The 18562-nt window shown below is 42.9% G+C and overlaps 2 protein-coding genes across 12 annotated transcripts; one reads left to right on the forward strand and one right to left on the reverse strand.

Moving 5' to 3' along the window:
• Positions 1 to 284: 284 nt before the first annotated feature.
• Positions 285 to 6544, reverse strand: NIF3L1 (NGG1 interacting factor 3 like 1; the record flags this gene model as incomplete). Its single annotated transcript, XM_080620662.1, has 6 exons — positions 285 to 723; positions 1660 to 1743; positions 3588 to 3726; positions 4092 to 4215; positions 4669 to 4834; positions 6109 to 6544. 6 exons carry the CDS (start codon positions 6542 to 6544, stop codon positions 539 to 541), a joined length of 1134 nt encoding a protein of 377 aa, XP_080476788.1. The 3' UTR covers positions 285 to 538.
• Positions 6545 to 6696: 152 nt separating this feature from the next.
• Positions 6697 to 18119, forward strand: PPIL3 (peptidylprolyl isomerase like 3). Of its 11 annotated transcripts, XR_013957206.1 has the most exons (15): positions 6697 to 6868; positions 7744 to 7791; positions 8522 to 8596; positions 9448 to 9541; positions 10213 to 10280; positions 10735 to 10853; positions 11297 to 11353; positions 13091 to 13225; positions 13315 to 13531; positions 15741 to 15831; positions 16211 to 16280; positions 17094 to 17309; positions 17448 to 17578; positions 17687 to 17769; positions 17862 to 18119. XR_013957206.1 is itself a non-coding variant. In XM_080620998.1 (8 exons), the coding sequence occupies exons 2-8, from the start codon at positions 7789 to 7791 to the stop codon at positions 13140 to 13142; spliced, it is 468 nt and encodes a 155-aa protein (XP_080477124.1). In that variant the 5' UTR covers positions 6697 to 6868; positions 7744 to 7788; the 3' UTR covers positions 13143 to 13238. The 11 variants fall into 11 exon arrangements, 4 of the variants coding, with proteins under 4 accessions (XP_080477124.1, XP_080477123.1, XP_080477126.1 ...); XR_013957204.1 differs by having other exon boundaries at positions 15741 to 16280; XR_013957205.1 differs by having other exon boundaries at positions 16211 to 17309.
• The last annotated feature ends 443 nt before the right edge of the window (positions 18120 to 18562 follow it).

Genomic DNA, 18562 nt, shown 5'->3' on the forward strand with positions numbered 1-18562 from the left:
AGGGTAGACTGTGCAATTGAATACTAGTACCAAATACCCAAATTGTGATCTATATTTGTATGTGACTGGTGCCTTCATAAAACTGCTAATGCAAATGGGTGATCCATACCCTTTCATTAATTATCAGATTTATTAGCTAAAATACTAGTGACTTGTACTGACATGATCTGACATAACTGCAGTAGGTTAGAACTGCTGTGTAAGCCTAAAACTGGAGACAAGTCAGGTTTTTATATTTCACCCAAACCAATCCTTGAGTATCTTTGTTATAAAATATATCTAATTAGACTATGCAGTAACAGTAAACTTATTTAAGTGCAGCCCACTAATTGAGCCCAGTAACTAAAATCAGCCTTCTGTAGTCCAAACCAAGCATTTATTTGACAGATGACAAAATATATCTCAGACTCTAAGGGAACATATAATACGATCATTCTGTACTGAACCAATTTAGAGCATCTTCATTAAGCTTACAGTTGGATTGGTCTGTGCAAGATACCATGAAACTCTTGACTGAATTCTCTCCTTTGTTTTTCCCTTATACCACCTCGAGGGGATCTCTATCTTTCTCAGACACGATTATGTTGACTTTGTTCTGTAGGTGGATAACTAGCATGTCACGCAGCTCTGTCAAGAAGCCTCGCTCAGTGTTGCTGTGCTCACACAGAATAACACTTATCCCATTGGCAACTGCATCCAGAACATCATGGTGGGACATCTCTCCTGCCATTTGGAGGAAGAAATGCCATGTATGTCACTAACAGTACAGTTTAGGTAACCAGTTCTTTGCAATGTATACAAAATCTTAGCTAGAAGCTGGGAAAATGTAACTGGGGATATAGCCCATAAGAGGGAATGCAACACCATCTGCTCAGTGTAAGAACACGGAACACTCCTGCTCTAGTGCCCCTTGAAGGACTTTCAGCTGATACCCCCCCCCATACAAGTGAGACAACAACAGAAATTCCTTCCTCTCTTTGAATAGATTCTGCCATTTGGGCAGGAAAGAGTATGCAGAGTCATTTGGAAGTGGACTGTCTGGATGACATGTGGGTTGCTGTGATGCAAGCACAGCAATTGGGAAGCCTTGTGAAGAAGTCTGAGGGTCAGCTCTCCAGGGCTGTGTGTTAAGGGGGAAATGGAGCATGCCTTACCAAAGAACTTGCTTGAACTACGTACTAAAGAGTGCAAGGCAGACTTCACATTGTTGAGCAAGGTGTAGGGAGTAGCTATCCCACTGTTGGAAAAGAGAATAATGGACTACATGTCCCTTTGGTCAGATATACTATGGGGTTCCTTTGCAAGACTCTGTAGACTACATTATATTCCATTTTCCATTAGAGAATTCTGTAAAGAACTGAGGAAATACTTTGTATCTTGCCAAAGGAGAAACACACTGAAAGTTGCAGCAGACTGCCATCAACACTGATTCTGTGTTGACGTAATGCGTGCATAGCAATATTTTAATTCAAATAACCATCACTAGACCTCACAGCCATCTGATCCACATTATTTCTAATGTTATTCCTTTATCATTTCAATAACTGTTTCTCAATTATTACAGGTAATAATGTCCAAATATTTCAACGGCCAGTCAATTCTTTTTTCCTTTCTTTTCTAGTGACTATTTTTATAAAGGTAACAAACATAATCTTTTACCTGTGAGATAGAGGTCAGCTTCTACTCCCTTCAGGACGCTGCTCCCAGAACCAGCACACAGAGCAGTTTTCTTCACTGGTGATTCTGCAGGATATAAAGGTGTCACAGATTAACTGCGTCCTTCTGTCCAGCTCTCACATCAGTATTGCTGTTGATTGTTTCACAATAATTATACCTTGCTTTTAGGGTCAAAGTAAATTTGTTGGAGAAAGAGACACATCTGTCAGTTTGAAAGAGTCATGGGCCTCTAACATCTCTGATATCACAGCAAAATCCTCTGTGTGCTAAATGGATGTGTAGATTTTTCTTTCAAGGGGTAGGAAGGTTTGTGGAAAACTATAGCATGGAAGCTGGCTGCTGGCTAGTTCTCTCCTATTGAGGTGGTATTTAGTGAGATTTCTGAACCCTTTAATAGGCTGGTACCCTTTCCAGGACTCTCATGTTCCACCATCATTAGTTTTCCAACTAATGATGTCACTAAGGAAAGATTTTGCCTCTGAGATAACTGTTTTCTAACTTCTAGCTCTCAAAAGACTATCTCAGTGCAGACTTAGAGCTGCTCCATGGCATTAAAAATTTGCCTGTTTGCTATGATTGATGATTCCAAGCTATTACATATGTGACAATGCCAGGGAATTTAATTGTAGTGGTCACACCACTACAAACCCACACCATAATGAGAGGCTTCAAAATAGTTCAGGGGGTTTTTAATGCAACTGATAGTATAAGAGTCTTCTAATAAGACTTCTCTCCTGTAAGTTACAAAGAGTTCTCAATAAATTTGCTCTCACAAATTCTAACAGCTGTGCTTCTTGGAGATTTGGATAGGTAATTGGGATATGAGGATGCTTGCTCCATGTTTATGTCCTGGGTTCAGCAGTGGCAGTCAGTTTTTTGGTTTTTTTTTTCCTTCTTAGTAGCTGTTGCAGTACTGTGTTTTTGACTTTTGGCTTGGGAACAAAAAAAACTGATAACACCGATGTTTAGACTGACCAAGGATTTTGTGAGTCTCATGCTCTGCCAGGGAGGAGGAGGGGCCGGGAGGAAGCGGGGACAGGACACCTGACCCAGACTGGCCAAGGAGGTGTTCCATACCACAGCACGTCATGCCAGGGGATGGAACTGGGAGCTACCCGGAAGGGCACGTCCCCTGGTCGGGCGGGCTGTCTTTTCCGGCGGGCGGTATCGTATTCTCTTCCCTTGTTATTTCTCTTGTCGTTGTTATTGTTGGTGGCGGCAGTGGTGATTTGTGTTATACCTTAGTTATTAAACTGTTCTTATCTCAACCCGTGGGAGCTGCATTCTTTTGATTCTCCTCCCCGTCCCTCCAGAAGCGGAGGGAAGAAAGGTGGGGGGGGGGGGGGGGCAGTAGACTGTGTGGTTCTGATTTACAGCTTGGGCTTAAACCACGACAGTTTACTAGTGACACACTGTTTGAGCTAGGATAGTTCACCTTCTTTGCCACTATTCCTCTTTCATTAAAGTGTGGATGGTTACATGTTCATAAGGATACCATGAAGTGCCTTATTATTTTAAGGTGCTTTGAGATTTAACATTCAGTCACAGAGGGAGAGTACAGTGAAATGGTACACATGTGTCTGACATCCCAGGGGGAAAAAATCTTAGTCATTTCACAAATTATTATAAAGGATGTCTCATATTCAGCTTGTGCTGTCCCTTCTTCACAGTGAAGAAGTTCTAGCATAATCTAGAACTTCCAAGTAAAAAACACAGATGAAATTCTTTTTGTGTGATTGCATCACATAACTACTAAAATGCTCTTTCTTGTCTTTTAACAGTGCTTCATACTACCTGGAAGTGAAACTATCCAAGGCAGCAGTACTTCACCCACTCATGCTCACACTCACACTCCCTGTCCTGCTGGAACACTAGTGCTAATGGATAGTCTTACTTGCAGGCCTGTTTACCTAGTGTCTTGCCCATTCCCATGGCTAAGCGGATGTGCGGTAATTTTAGGTGGCTTTTGATACGCTCAGTTATGTCCAACAAGGACGCTGGCTCGCTCAGTGTGCACAGACGTCCCATTCCAGTATGGGGAAGCAGAGGCTGAAAAGAAATTAAAATTACTGTAAGAAAGCTGACACCAGAAGTACCCATCACTTTCCATGTTGTCCACAGATGAGTATCTTGGGCACTCAGGAATGCCTAGAACTTTGTATGTAGTGTTCTCGAATGTAACTTACTAACTACACCAGATACGGAAATGAACTAGCATTAGTGTAGGCCACGCAGCTATTTTCATTGCTCTGGAAAATGTGTGTGGCTTCAAATCCCCACAGACCAGTATTTCAGAGCACTGACGGGACAGCATAGGAAACTTATGATGCTACTGACTACTGAATTTCAGTGTTTAGAGCACTCAGCGCATGCAAGTAGTACATTCACTGGAAGCAATACATTTAATTTGATACCTTTTGTAATAAGAGAATCTCGGTCCTCTCATAAAGGCTGTTCTGGGACAATAATGCCATCACCTTCAACAGTGCTTTCTGAGAGCAGTTCAAAGTGACTCTTATTTGCTCCTCACCTTCAACCCTGAGGAAAGATATGGTTGGTGCATTCTAAATAACTAGACAGAATTTCAGCTTCATATTAATTTAAACTAAATCTATTCTATCCCCGTGGCTGTTCTACCACAGAGAAATGAAACAACAAAGCATTGTAATAGCCTAGCCCAGTCTAGTCTACTCTCATGGAAGAAACAGATATGGGAATTTAACTCAACTGTCCTCTTCAAATTTCTTGTTAACACTTATCTTTACCAGCTCTAACCTACGTGATGTTACACTGAGTGACTGTTATCATTTAGGAGAACATAGATTGATCAGAAAAGGATCATTATCCCTTAAGTTTCTAGATCTGTTGCTGAAAAAAAAAATAGCAGCAAAGCACAAAGGAGCAAAGAGATTACGACAGTAAAACACAATTCCAGCAACTTACTGTTTCAAACAATGGAAAGAATACAACATTACAGAGTGAAGCAGATACCTGGCAGGGAGAGTAGTGAGACACGAGATCTCTTGGATATCTTTGATTTTGGACAGCACTGTGTCTAGATGCTCCGCGTTGTCTGTGCAGAATTCTACCCGGTGAGTGCCCTCAGCTGGACAGCTTGGCGCAGGTGATGGACGCAGCGGGACGGAAGTACAGGCACCTGAGAAAACAGTACAAGACTGCTGCCTTAGAAAGCTGGCCAAGTATCCTAATACTGATCTAGCACATACGATAAAGAGATATAACATAAAGGTGCAAGTTTTGCACAGGAATCCATTTTTCCCTGATCAGAGCTGAGGACTTCCTGCCCAGTTGTCTCCATTAGGCACTGTTGTGGTTTAAGCCAGTCGGCAAGTCAGCCACGCAGTTTCTACTCACCCCTGCCCCACCCCCCCCCGACCCCCCCCCCAGGGATGGGGAGGAGAATCGAAAGAATGTAACTTCCACGGGTTGAGATAAAAACAGTCCAGTAACTCAGGTATAACACAAATCACTGCTGCTGCCACCAATAATAATAATGATAAGGGAAATAACAAGGGAAGAGAATACAATACTGCCTGCCGGAAATAAGCCCGACAGAGAAGAGGACGTGCCCTTCCGGCAAACTCCCAGTTACATCCCTGGGCATGACGTGCTGTGGTATGGAATACCTCTTTGGCTAGTTTGGGTCAGGTGTCCTGTCCCTGCTTCCTCCTGGCTTCCCCTCCTCCCTGGCAGAGCATGAGACTCACAAAGTCCCTGGTCAGGGTAAACATTCTGACCAGCAACTGAAAACATCGGTTTTATCAGTATTATTCCCAGGCCGAAAGTTAAAACCACAGCGCTGCACCAGCTACTAAGAAGGAGAAAAAGTGACTGCTACTGCTGAACCCAGGGCAGGCACAATCTATTTTAAGTGCAAAGCAGCTGCTGCGATATAGAATTCATTCATTCTTAAGGCCATCCACTTTATCCTAAAAACTGTACAAAAGCAAAATAGTTTCTGGTTTGAAATTCAGGCTGGAAACGACAGAAATGTTTTCATCTATGAACCTTGATACAGAATAAAAATCTGAAAGAATTTCAGATACCTTAAGTCCTTTGTAAACAATGAGATCTTGCCCTTTACAAATTCACAGTGGTGATTTAAAGTCAGTGTTCTAAACTTTGCAACCAAGATGAATGCTCTGCACCAGTTCTGACAACATTTAATAGTACAGTCATGCATCTGAAAAGCTCCTCTAGTGTTTGTGTTTGGTTTTCCTCACCAAGCTCTGTTCTGTATACTTGGGATACTCAAAAGAACTCAAGATTACTAGAGGAAGAAAAAAAACCCTGTCCAAAGCATACCTGTAAAAGCTGGAAGAAAGGAAAGTGAGGAAAAGCCCAACATACAATAGCATATACCGATTAATAATGTTAACCTTTTTGTTCGTTTGTTTAACAGAATCTCACCAAGTCCCTTTGCTAGCCAGTCATTGACTCCGTGAGGTATGGCATCGTATGCTGTATGCGGAGAGTAAATCCCAATTCTGTGCTCCAGGGCTTGGACAACCAGCCGTTCTTTCCAGGTCTTCCACGTTACTCGCTTGAGTGGTGTGAATACAGGAGGGTGGTAAGAAAGAATAAGGTCTGCCTTCTTCTGCACTGCCTCTTCCATCACTTCCTCAGTGAGATCGTTGGTGAGGAAGAGGGTGTTCACAGTGTGGGGAGGACTGGGTTCCACCAGCAAGCCCACATTGTCCCAGCTTTCAGCCAGAGAGAGGGATGCAAAGTCATTCAGGGCTGAAACCACCTCACCGAGATTCATGAGGGAGCGTGAGGGCAGGTGTCCCAAAGCACGGATGCAGCGCAGAGGGCGGTGAAGCAGCTGCGTGCCAGGCAGCAGCATGCAGCAATCTGTAGAGGGGGTAAAACGGGCAGGAATAAGCCCAGGTGTCCGAGTGGCAGAACCCGCAGCGCCAATAACGCTTATGCTGCGACGGAAGAGCGAGAACCCCGCTTCCTGCAACTGCCGCCGCGAGACTCCGCCCTCGTCTCGAAGGGCAGCGGGAGGGGCTGCGCAGGAGCCCGCCGCTTCCGCGGCGCTGGCGGGGTTGGGGGCAGCCTCTTAGCAGCGCCGTGCCGTGGGCGAGGTGCGTCTGGAACTTTCCTGCATGCGTGAGGGCAGCCGCTTCCCGGCGAAGGGCGTCTGGCTGGGGTCCAGCCTCGGCAGGTTTGTGCGAGGCCTCCGTGTGGCCGGGCGAAGGTGAAGCGGCGGGGTGACGGAGGGCCGAACCGGCGGCCCCTCTGCGGTGGGGATTGCGGACGCTCCACGGCGTCCCGAGAGGGTCGCTCGGCTGTGGAGGAGCCGGGCCCTACGTCGCGGCGATGGAGCGGCGGGCTGGGCGAACGGAGAGCGGGTTGAGGGGTGAAGAGTGAAGTTGAAGGAGGCAGGGCTCGAGGCCGCTGCTGGCGGGTCTGCCGGCTTCGGTGAGAGAGAGGCCTTGCCAAGCCTGGGGCCAGGCAGGGAGGGCAGAGTACGGGGAGGAAACCAGCGTGTGGAGCTGTTGGTTCCTACACAACTGCTGTTTGGCTAGCAGAATTCTAAGTGCTTTCTTTGGAAATCTTGCTGAGGCAACGAAAACTTTGATGCTGCGCTTGTGTGCAGCTGCTTTTCTGCTGCAGGCCGGCACAGCTGTTGGAAGGCGGCTCCAAATCACACTTCTGTTTAGTGACCGGCATGTGGCTTTTAGGCGTTCAATTCAGGCCTTTAGAAAACCATCGTCTTTGAGACAGCTGTGATTGCTTGGTATAAGTATGCATCTTAGGAAAGCGTGGTTTTTGCCCCCCCCAGTCCCCTTTCTTTGAGCGATTTTGTTCTACTCTTTTCTAGTTCTGCGCTACAGGATAGTGTAGAACAAAAATAAATAGAACTAGAATTCTAGTTATGTGCTGCACACTTGCATAATGTAGAACATTTATCTGCAGAGTTGCTTGAGTGTAAAACTGTGTGCTGTAAAATCATAGAACCACAGAGATATTTTAGATCCAATAGAGCTGGGAAAAGGTGGAAAAAACCGTAACAAATTTGCTGTGTTTTTTTGGCAGGAAATTGCTGTAGGCAAATCTGCCTTTGCTGTTTAATGAGCAGACATGGTAAGAACAACAACACTTTTTTATATTCTCTTTCTTTCTGAAACAGTCATCTCTTGGACAGTGAGTAGCTACTCTGCATCTCAGAGAGCTGCATGTTTTACTCTGATGCTGTGAAGAATTTCTAACCAAAAGTTTAGGTTTTCATTTCAGATTTGTAACAAGATACTGTGAAAAGGGAAATAGGTCAGTTTACGTCAGTATAAAATATAATTACGTTTTTGGTTCGAAGAGCCTACATTTTAATCCCACTTTGGCTAATATTTGGTAATGTGGTTGGGCTTATTGTATCACAGGAGTGTTATTTGGGTTGCAAGCACATATCCCTGCTTGAGCATGTGTAATTGCACTTGCAGGCTTTTTAAAGTTGAGCAAATCAGGAAATAAAGATAAAACTGTGCGTTTAAATTCTTCAACTTGGCAATTGAGTGACAGGGTAGGTCCAGTTTGCAAACACGCACTGTATCTCTGGAGTGTAACTCTGTAAAACAGAGCTTCTGCATCAGGATGGCAAACTTGATTTGCCCTGAAACTAAATGAAACCAAGAGCTTTCTGGTGATTTCCCTGGAAATGTGGAAGCTTTGTGACATTAGCCTTGCCTGTGGCCAAATCCTGAGACAGTGGTTATTCGCAGTGGGAACTTGGTTGTGTTCTTGGTGGGACTGGGAAACGAAACTGAGTCTGTTAGTGTTTCGTTGCTGATTTAATTACTATTTTCTGCCTTTTGCTCAGGCTGTCACGCTGCATACTGATGTAGGAGATATTAAAGTGGAACTGTTCTGTGAGCGTACGCCAAAGACTTGCGAAGTAAGTATTGTTACAGGAGCAGGATTGCCTGGTGCTGAAACAAAGCAGTAGAAATAGCAAAGCCTGTAAAGGAGGAGAAGTGGCTTTTGCAGTTCATCTTTTCAGATACTGGAATAGAATCATAGAATGGTTAGGGTTGGAAGGGACCTTAAAGATCATCTAGTTGCAGCTGCTAACATTTTAACCTGTTACAGTGCCTATTCCAGTAGTGGAACTGTGCACTGTGTCCAACTGCCTAGAGTTCTGCTAGATGTTTCTTACCAGATAAGGTTTAGCTAAAGGCCCCTGTTCTCCAAGTTCCAGCATCTCCCAAAGCATCCTTTGTCCTTAACGGGAAGTATGGCACATGGCCTGGGATTCCCAATTTCCTTGGGTTTGCTCGCACTCACGCAGATTAGGCGATACTTTAAAAGTGAGAACTGCTTCCTGGTTTGTCAGAGGCCCCTGGTTTTGCTTTCTGCGATAAACTTAACCTTAAATTAAAATCAGTTTTTTTAACTAACAAAGCTGAGGCATGAAGTTACTGGTTACAACATTAGATTTACAAAATAAACATGCTGGATGAAAGTGATACTTCTGAGCGTGTCTGGGGCTCCTTATTTGTTCCTCAAGTCAGGCAACCTTCTGCTGTCAGGTGTTTTGTTAAATGCTCTGATCTGTGACATTGTCAAAAGGGCGTAACAGTTATAATTCATTGATGACTATTCTGTGGCAATAGTGTGTGGAATTCATGTGGTCACAGTGCAAACCAGAGGCAAAAGGGTTGGTCTTGCTCTGGCCAATGCTATCATTTTAGTAAGAAGATACTCTTTCTGCATTGTTTGTTAATAGAATTTGTTTAATTTCTTTAGAATTTCCTGGCTCTTTGTGCTAGTAGCTACTACAATGGATGTGTATTTCACCGGAATATAAAGGGCTTCATGGTTCAGACCGGGGATCCATTAGGTAAATTCCTCTGTCTGGTTCTCTCCATAGAAAAAGATACATAAAAAGAAAATGTAAGTTAAAAAAAAGGAGTCTTTATAACTATATATATTAAAACAAAACCATCAGTAAATTAAAATATAAGAATTACTGTATTGTTGATGGAGGTATTTCTGATGGGATTAGTTTTCTGTGGTGAGCCGGAAATGAGACAGAGAAGCTGTGACACTAGTTCTAAATAATGGTGCAGCAGCAAAGCATTCTACAAACTTTAATTGATCCAGATGTTTCCACTCAGTGTGATGGTTCTGGCTTGCCAGCTGTTGAACAGGTAGCAGTTGCTACTGTGGCTTCTTGCATTTCTTCCCAAAAGGCTATGCTGCCCTTAAAGCATTTGGGGAAAATGTCCTAGAGGGTGTCAACTGTTTGGAAGAAAATCTGATTCAAGTGTGTGTCTGTTTGTAATAACACTGAATTAAATTTGAGGCTACATCAGTGGTTTGTTCTGCTGCATAATGAGTGTTCCTTCTGTGTTTTTTCTCTGCTCTGTATCAAGACATGAGAATCCAGGGTCTTCCTCAAACAAATTACGGGCTAATGTCTTTGTTGTAAAATGTGTAAAAGAATAGTACATAATTTATGGAATTTTCAGTCTGAAAATGCAGTAATCTTTTTTGGTGCTTCTTTGTTAGGCACTGGGAAAGGAGGTAACAGCATCTGGGGCAAAAAGTTTGAAGACGAATTCAGTGAATACCTAAAGGTATTTCTGTGCTCTCAATATGCAGTTATGTTTTCATCCCAATTTTCTTTACAGGTTGGAGAATGGTCAGCATCGTGTTGTGCTATATTAAATGCTTCTTTTGTAATTGTAAAGCAAAGTCTAATCCTGCAATAGAGGGATAGAAAGCTTGTTACTAAACTAGGAACAGGCACTTCTGTACTTGGCAAGTTAGGTTTGAGGGTTTTCATCACTGAAAACAGAAGAAGAAAGAACTTGTGACAAAGTATTTTTCATACACTGAAGGCAAGGAAGTAATTTTTCTTTGTAAGAGAGTTTGAGGAGCTAAATGTGGACTGTGGTGGAATATCTTAGCAACCAAGATATGGTTTTAATGATGGTATTAAGGCAGAGTCCTAATTCACAGAGCAGTTTGCTTTCACAGATGCGTAATGTGTACAAGGCTTGTTTCATGTGGAGTTTTTTCCCCTTTCAGCACAGTGTCCGTGGCGTGGTTTCAATGGCAAACAGTGGTCCGAATACCAATGGATCGCAGTTCTTCATCACTTATGGCAAGCAACCACACCTTGACATGAAGTACACTGTGTTTGGCAAGTAAGTGACCCAACTGCATGCCTCCTCACTGTGATGGATCTGAGTATTTCAGGGCACATGCAATGCAAATTTGGAAGCTTCTGGTTCTAAAATCTTTAAAATATTGGATGTGTATATTTAAATGTATGCTCTTTCACTGTCAGCAGAATTAGTTGCTCCAAAATGCTGTTCCCTTTTTCTTAGTAGTAGGGAATTCAGTGGAAAGAGGCGTATTAAAAATTCCCTCAGGAATGGAGCTTCCCCCCTCACACACACAAACACACGCACAGAGGGAGTTATTCCAGCATGCCTTTTAATCCCTGCCCATAGAGATGCAGGTTTATTTTAAGCCAGCTCCAGAAGAACCCAATACACAGTTGCAGAGTTTACCCAGCAGCAAGAATCTGATTTGGGACTGGATCTGGGGGTGGGTGTGGTACTGACATGGTAATGCTTCTGTTTAGGTGGAACTTCCTGTTGGCCATATTAAAATTTATGGAACTGACAGTATGTAAACTCAGGTGAGGTTAAGGTGCATCATTATTTTAAAACATTCTGATGTTAATAGAGACTGCTGATACTATATCATCCTTAAAGCAACTGCTTGAGTCTTTCAGATACTGCTTTTTCTATCTCAGAATCATGAAAATGTCTTCTGGTTGTTGTTAAAACTCTCTAGCGTACAAGTGAATCTGCTGAGGAAAAAGTTACCTGTATTAAATGGAGTTAAATATTTAAAGGAAACTACTGAAATGTGAAAATATATTTTCTACCCCTTGTTTATTGACATATAAGTGTTGCTTTTTCTTTACATTTCTGAGTTTGTTTAGAAGTGTTATTGAAGGTTGGTTTTTTTTAGACCTCTTTCTTACAAAAGAGTAGCAGCTCTGACAGATGAACTTTGCCAGATGAACTGCCAGTGGCATTTCAAAATAGTCCTGCCCCAGTTGCAGTACCAGCAGAATAGCATATGTGTCCCTGTTGGTCCACAGTCCAGTGTCCTAGATTCAAAGAGGTGATGCATCTGACTGAATTGAACCGTGAACAGCACGTGTTTTCTACCCATTCGTTACCAGAGCTTTTTAGACAAAAAAGTAAGAGGTATATTAGAGCAATCTCTCTTGACACTTCTGCAGCCGGAGCAGGAAATCTGAAGTCATAAACCTATTTGAGTCATTAGACTTACACAGGTGTTAATGATTCTGTCCAATCTTGTCTTTGAGTCATAAGGTTAGAAGCGATAATCTCACATTTGGAAATTGATTTTCCAGCCATAGGATTTTAGGAAGTCACAGTGAGGTTTGGTATGGCCAGCATCTTGCTGTTGTTTAAAGCCTATACTATGATAGGTCAGTCCTGCCTACCAGGAAGTGCAGCCAGGGTCTTTACATGGCTATGGTTGGTATAAAATATGATGATACTGTCAGGTCAGTGGGAATTATTTGTATAGAATCTGTCATGGATGCTTACCATTTCCTTTCAAAAGACATTATGTGCCATACGTAATGTATTGGCTGTGTTACTTGTATCATTTGCTTCTGAAGTCCTTGCCCTATGACACTTAACTGTAAAGTGCTTTGAGATATCTCAATTATGAAATTTAAATCATTAATAGAAGGTGATTCCTGGCACTTCTGCTTTTGTTCCAGAGTTATTGATGGCTTGGAGACCCTGGATGAGCTGGAGAAGCTGCCTGTGAATGAGAAAACCTACAGACCTCTTAATGATGTTCGCATTAAAGACATTACAATTCATGCCAACCCTTTTGCTCTGTAGCTGCAGAGTGCCTGGACACATTCTGTATGGACAGATCAGATTGACTGCTGGATTATGGGGTTTAAAGTATCTTTCAAAAGGGTTACCTGAGATGAATCATACCTTTGCTCATTGAACACAGGATCTTCTGAAGCTGTGATGTTGTTTAAGTGTTGTCACAGAGGAGTCTGATGTTTTAGAAGCCAGTTTTCCCAGAGTATCTTCCAGGATTTTGATTTTTAAACATTGCTTTTTCTACTGGTAAAATAAAGATGTGAAAAGATATGGTTTTTTGCAAATCTTTTTCTGCCTTAATTTTCTTAGTGACACTGTGTTGAAACAGTGTCCTTTGCTACAATTTCATGCTAATGGGTTTTTGACCCTTCCTCGTGTGAATTCTAGCCTTCCTTCCTTTGTTGGTGTTTAGAAAAGTGAGTAAGAGACACTGTTTTTTCTCCTAGGTGAGAGCAGTGATGTAGATAGATGAAACCCTTCTCTCCTAGGGGTTTAAAGACCGTGTTTAGAGAAGTGCTTGCTCTTGTCCTGCTGCGTTGAAATGGTAACCTCTTCAGCCTCCCCAAAGTGCGGATTGGAACCAGTCGTTTTTGCCTCTGGCACAATGCTTTTGGTATGAAAGAGTAAGTGTTTGCATCTTTACACAGCTGTTGATCGAAACTAGGTAACCATGGGTTTACTGTAACTTGTTTTACATCACTTTATTGCACAGGCAATGGAGTAAGCACAACAGAAGAGTAGTGACAAAAAGGCTGTGGTCAGTCTTCTAATCAATAATATCCAGATACTCCTAAAATCATAAAAGATACCTGCGGCTAAGATGATGTTGAACAAATGAGAGAGCTGTTGTTTGGTCTTCTTTGAAACCAAATGTCGTTGGACTCGGATAATTCCGCAAGAAGGTACCAAGATACTTGGACTGTTGACAGGTCAGGAAGAAAAAATGCATGTGTACAGATGTGGGGGTGTGTGTATATTGCTGCTCCTGTGTTCAAGGCAGTACAGTAAGCATAAAATAAACTGACTTAAGCAGGGAAAAGTGAATGATTTGTAGACATCAAAAAGGCAGTTCTGCACCTTGGGCATAGTGGGAAAAGCCGTGTTCTGCTCTTCCTTGTTGTAGATTTAAATAGTGCGTTTTGGCATCACTGTGTTTTTGTAAAGCAGGAAAATATCAACTAATTTCCAGAGAGGTTCACTCTCTGACTGTGTAATACATAGAGGGGAGAGGGTATATTTGTAGTTCCAACTGTGCGTGGCTAGGGTATAGTACCTAGAGTTCCTGCATCCAACTCCTGCCATTCTGGTCTTCTCCCAGATCCTCTCTGGCCTCAGACAACATCACTTGGCAAAGTCCCTTCTCATATATATGCCTTGTAATCCTTGAGAGGTCCAGGTGCAGCTGACTTGCAGTTTGCTTCAGACCACTATTTCTCATTTGAGACTTTGCTTCCTAAAATAAAGAGGAGAAACAACTTGCAAGAGAAAGGCAAAGGCATGTCAGGTGCAGGTTACTGAGGCAGGAATCAGCAGAGTTAGTCAGTACTCCCTATCTGGGACAAAGTTTCTGTGTTCCTTATGGAGTGCTGCTTAAAGCTCCTAGCCCTTGCTCCTGACTTAATACATTTTACTATAATGCTTCAGTCAGTCAGGTAAAGGATTTAATTATTTTAGCTCTGTGCTCTTTCTGTCTCTTCCATATAACCAGTGGTAATAGCAAGTGAGCAGAAGCATGCAACTGCAGGTTTGACTGACAGTACCATCATGCAGAAGGAACAACATGCTGGAAACTTGCCTGTGGTGCAAAGGAACCAATAATTTTAAATGTTGACATCTAGCACTGAACTGGAAACCATTTCAGATCTGGTTGTTTGGTTTTGTGATTGGGTTTTTTTTTCCCTCCACAGTAAGGCTGTTCTACAGAATGTGTGAAATGCAGGGAAGCCAAGCAGTTAGCTCTCTGGAAGAGAAATTTAGATCCTTTCTTTCTTCTGTAAAGCTGTGTATTGAAAGGAGAGTGATTTTATGGGACAGGATTACTTACTAACTTCTCAGAATTCTATTATGTCTGTTTTCCTGTTTGTGGCTCTGAAACTCTCCCAGGTTCTCTCTGGAGAACCTGGAATACAACAGGAAAATGAATGGTGGGGTTGGTTGTTTGCACTTGTTGAAGAGCAAGCAAGATGGAGAGCAGGCAGTAGCCCAGCTGTGGAAATGTGTGGCTCTCTGGCAGTTGCTAGGTATGGCATACTTGCAGTTTAGTTCTTGCACCATCGGCTGTTGTGTCACCAGCCGTTTGGACTTTTGTGATGTGTCTAATCCTTTAAATAACAAAAACGTTGCAGACCGGCTATTTTGGTTGTTGTTGACTTGTGCTTTATAAACTCCTGTTTACTCCCATCAGTCTGGTCTTTTCTCACAAACACTAGCCACCAAATGAGCTATGTCAAAATAAATCTACCCAGACGTAGAAAAAGTATGTCCATTAACACAGCAGTCTTACAGTAGGACTGAGATGGAGGGTCTCATCATGTGTATTCTAGATTGTCTCTGGCCTTTGCTGGTATTCACAAAACAGTAGGTAAAGTTTGTGTTAGAAGTCTGTCATGGTTGGAGCAGTGCTTATACCAAGCTGGAGAGCAATGGACAAAAAACTAAAGGTGCATTATCTGTGGAGAGTGACAAAGTTGCTTGTGTCGTGTACATGCTGTGTGTTGATCGCACAGGGTCAGTTGGGGAAATGAAAACAATACAAAGAGTGAGGAGGGTCATTTATCAGAGGTGGAATTTTTTCTGAAGGTTTAGCCCTTTCCAGATTAAAAAAATCATTGAGCTCTAGGGAACTGATGTGAATAGGCTGTTGTAGTGTTTCAGGACTCTTATCCTCAGATGCTCTTTTTCCACCTGCATGAGATTGCACGTGAGATGTTTCATTGTTTGACGCAGGTTTGGAGGACTCAGTTTCTGGCGTAATGCTTGGTTAGTTCTGCTGGTGGAGAAAGGGCTGCAGTAAGGCACAGGGGAGGTGTAAGGGGTGGCTGGGACTGTTGTGTGTGCAGTAGTTGTGAGCAGCAGAGGAAGCATGGGTTAATCTTGCGGGTTTATGTATTTTTCTGGACCATCTTGGTGCTGTTCCAGATACGTCCTCGAAGCGGAACAGCCAGGAGTGCAGAGGAGGATGAGAACAGCCACCTGATCTGTCAGAGAGGAGATGCAGCGAGTGCAAGAGGTATAGACTATTTGTCAAAGTTTAACTTCTCAGATAGATTAAGTTCTTTCAGCATAAGATGGGCTTTGGCAGTCTTTCTGCCTTGTGTTGTTTGAGGCTGGGGATTGTTCTTTTTCTGTAGGACTTAATCCCTCTCCCCAGACAACAGCAAATGAAGTTAATGAACCTATGAGATCCCTGTAAATGTGCCTTGATGAGAATTGTCTGCTACCATCTCTCAAACTAGGTATTTACAGTTTGAAGGAAGCACAGTCTATAATAGTGATAGCACGTATTCTTTTTGTTAATTTTGTTTGTTTGTATTATTTGGTTGGTTCTTTTTTTTTTAATAGCTGAGTAATTTCACAACTTCTGTGAGTGAGAGTTCTTTTCTTTATAGATGAGGTTGTTGCTATTTTGGGCAAAGGTGCTTATGAAAGAGTCGTGGAATGCATTATTGATCACGAAGAGTAAGTATTTAATACCAGTAGTTTTTCCTACTCACAGTGTAGTTCATGAAGTGCTTTCTGATCATCCCAGGTTGTATCTTTGCTTCCTCTTTTGCTGCTCTGTGTGTACTTCCTTAAGGCTGCTGCTGGAGTTTCCGAACACTAGTATCTGTTAGTACATCATGCTAAACCCAGCGCCTTGACAGGAGGGTTATGCAGGACTGGGGGATGACGCGATGGGTGCTCCAGCCTGGGAGAGGTCAAGGGCTGGCAGGGGGAGGTGGCCTGGACAATGTGGGATGAAGCTGAAGCCCCATTCCAGGGCAGTCCTGGGGTGTGCACCACCCACCCCAGGTCTGTGTAATAAGGAAGGTTTTGGATCTGGGGTCTAGCAGTGAGCATCTTGTAAATCAAGAATCTATTTTGTGTTCGATGGCAGTTTTGCCATGTGCAGAGTATGAAACTAGATTGTCTTTCTAGTGCTTGTAGAAGGCACTTGACCCCTCAGTTACTTTTTCACTACTAGAACAACAGGAGGCGGCGTGTCATTTTTGACCGAAAGTCCTGTTTGTTAGGCTGCAAGATTTGGAAGTTTCCCCAATAGTAGCCCAGCATCTATAAATACAAAGGGGAAGTAAATGGGGCCTTTAACCTTTAAGAAAAATACAGATATATCAAGTATGTTTGCACGATTGAGAGATTAGATTTTAGTTGTGTTTGTGCACAGATGAGCCCTGGTTATATTAAGTCAGTATGTACTTAAATACCTTTTCTGATAAAGCTGTTATTGCTGTAAACAACATATATGGTGATAATTACTGAATTTCATCCTAGAATCATGGAAATGGTTTGGGTTGTGAAGGGACCTTAAAGATCACCTCATTCCAACTTGAAACTCCTCATTGTTCTACCAACTGTTAAAAACCTGTCTTTTCAAGGAAGGCAGACATGTTGCTGTGAAAACAGAAATGTTGACAGGTACTCTGAAGTGGCTTGTGCAGAAATAAGAGTACTGCAACGTTTAAATGCATCAGATCCCAGAAATACATAGTAAGTACACAAAGCCACCTGCACTTTGTGCTGCTTTGAGATTCCTGTGACGTCACCTTCTGTAACCTGTGGCGTCTGTATCTCCTTGTTACACACCCTCCTGCTGCAACTCATGTGTTTTCCTGCTTTTGTACTCAGTGTGTCCAGATGCTGCAGTGGCTTGAGTACATGGACATGTCTGCACTGGTTTTGAGCTACTGGGGCTCAGCACCTTTGACTTTATGAAAGAGCGTGGCTTTCAGCCACTGAGCATGGAGCACATCAGACAGGTGACATACCAGCTTTGCCAATCTGTGAACTGTGCGTGTATTTCTTTTTTGCTGTATCTGTTGACTTTTTGTGAAATGTGCTAACTCTATTGGTTATCTTGCATTTAGAAAGCTGACGCATACAGACCTGAATCCAGAAAACATTTTATTTGTGAAGTCTGATAAACACAGCAGAGTATAACCCCAAACTGGTAAGTAAGTAAGTTGCTGTCCTCTCCCTGCCTTCCCCCACCCACTGTCTGGGTTCATTTGGCCACTTGCATCCCATTGTGTTTCATTTCAGACACGCGATGACCATCAGCTAAAAATTCCAGACATCAAAGTTGTGGACTTTGGGAATGCAACATACGATGATGAGTACCGCAGCCCTGTCATGGCTACTAGTGCATTCCCAGCTCCTGAGGTTATTCTAGGTCAGTAGAAGCCTGTTAGGTGAAAGATCAACCTAAGACTTATCGTATGCTATTGAAGCGTGCTTTAGATGTGGCACATGTCCTGCTTGAGCTGCTGCACTGTATACTGCGATCAGGTATAAAAATGAACCTTCTGAATCCTTTCACAGGACTGGGATGGTCACAGCCTTGTGACGTCTGGAGCACAGGCTGCATTCTCACGGAATACTACGTTGGAAATACTCTCTTTCTGGTAGGTAACTATGAACCTCAAAGTGATGCAGCATGTGTAATGCTACTCAGCTGGGTGAAAATATACTACAGGGAGGTGGGCACTGCAGGGAATGGCTTCAGAAATGAAACTGCATTTCTCTGTTATACCAAGCAGAAGAGAACAGAAGCTGTAGGAGCAAAGGAACTTCTCGGCAGAAGACTCCTACAAGCAGCTTGACACAAGGATCACCCTGTTAATACTTGTAATTTCCAAGCCACACTAGTAAGACACAGCTTCATCAGCAAATACTACTCAATACCCAAATCCTGTCCTCCTGACAGCACTACCAAAACCTGACATTTATGAACAAGGGAGAAT

Source organism: Psittacula echo (genome assembly GCF_963264785.1).
Source record: "Psittacula echo genome assembly, chromosome: 6".
In the NCBI taxonomy this organism is placed as follows: Eukaryota; Metazoa; Chordata; class Aves; order Psittaciformes; family Psittacidae; genus Psittacula; species Psittacula echo.

Coding starts and splice junctions, on each gene's coding strand:
- PPIL3 (XM_080620997.1), top strand. Junction 8,597..9,447: donor GTACGCCAAAGACTTGCGAA/GTAAGTATTGTT, acceptor TAATTTCTTTAG/AATTTCCTGGCTCTTTGTGC. Junction 11,354..12,481: donor CTGACAGTATGTAAACTCAG/GTGAGGTTAAGG, acceptor CTTTTGTTCCAG/AGTTATTGATGGCTTGGAGA.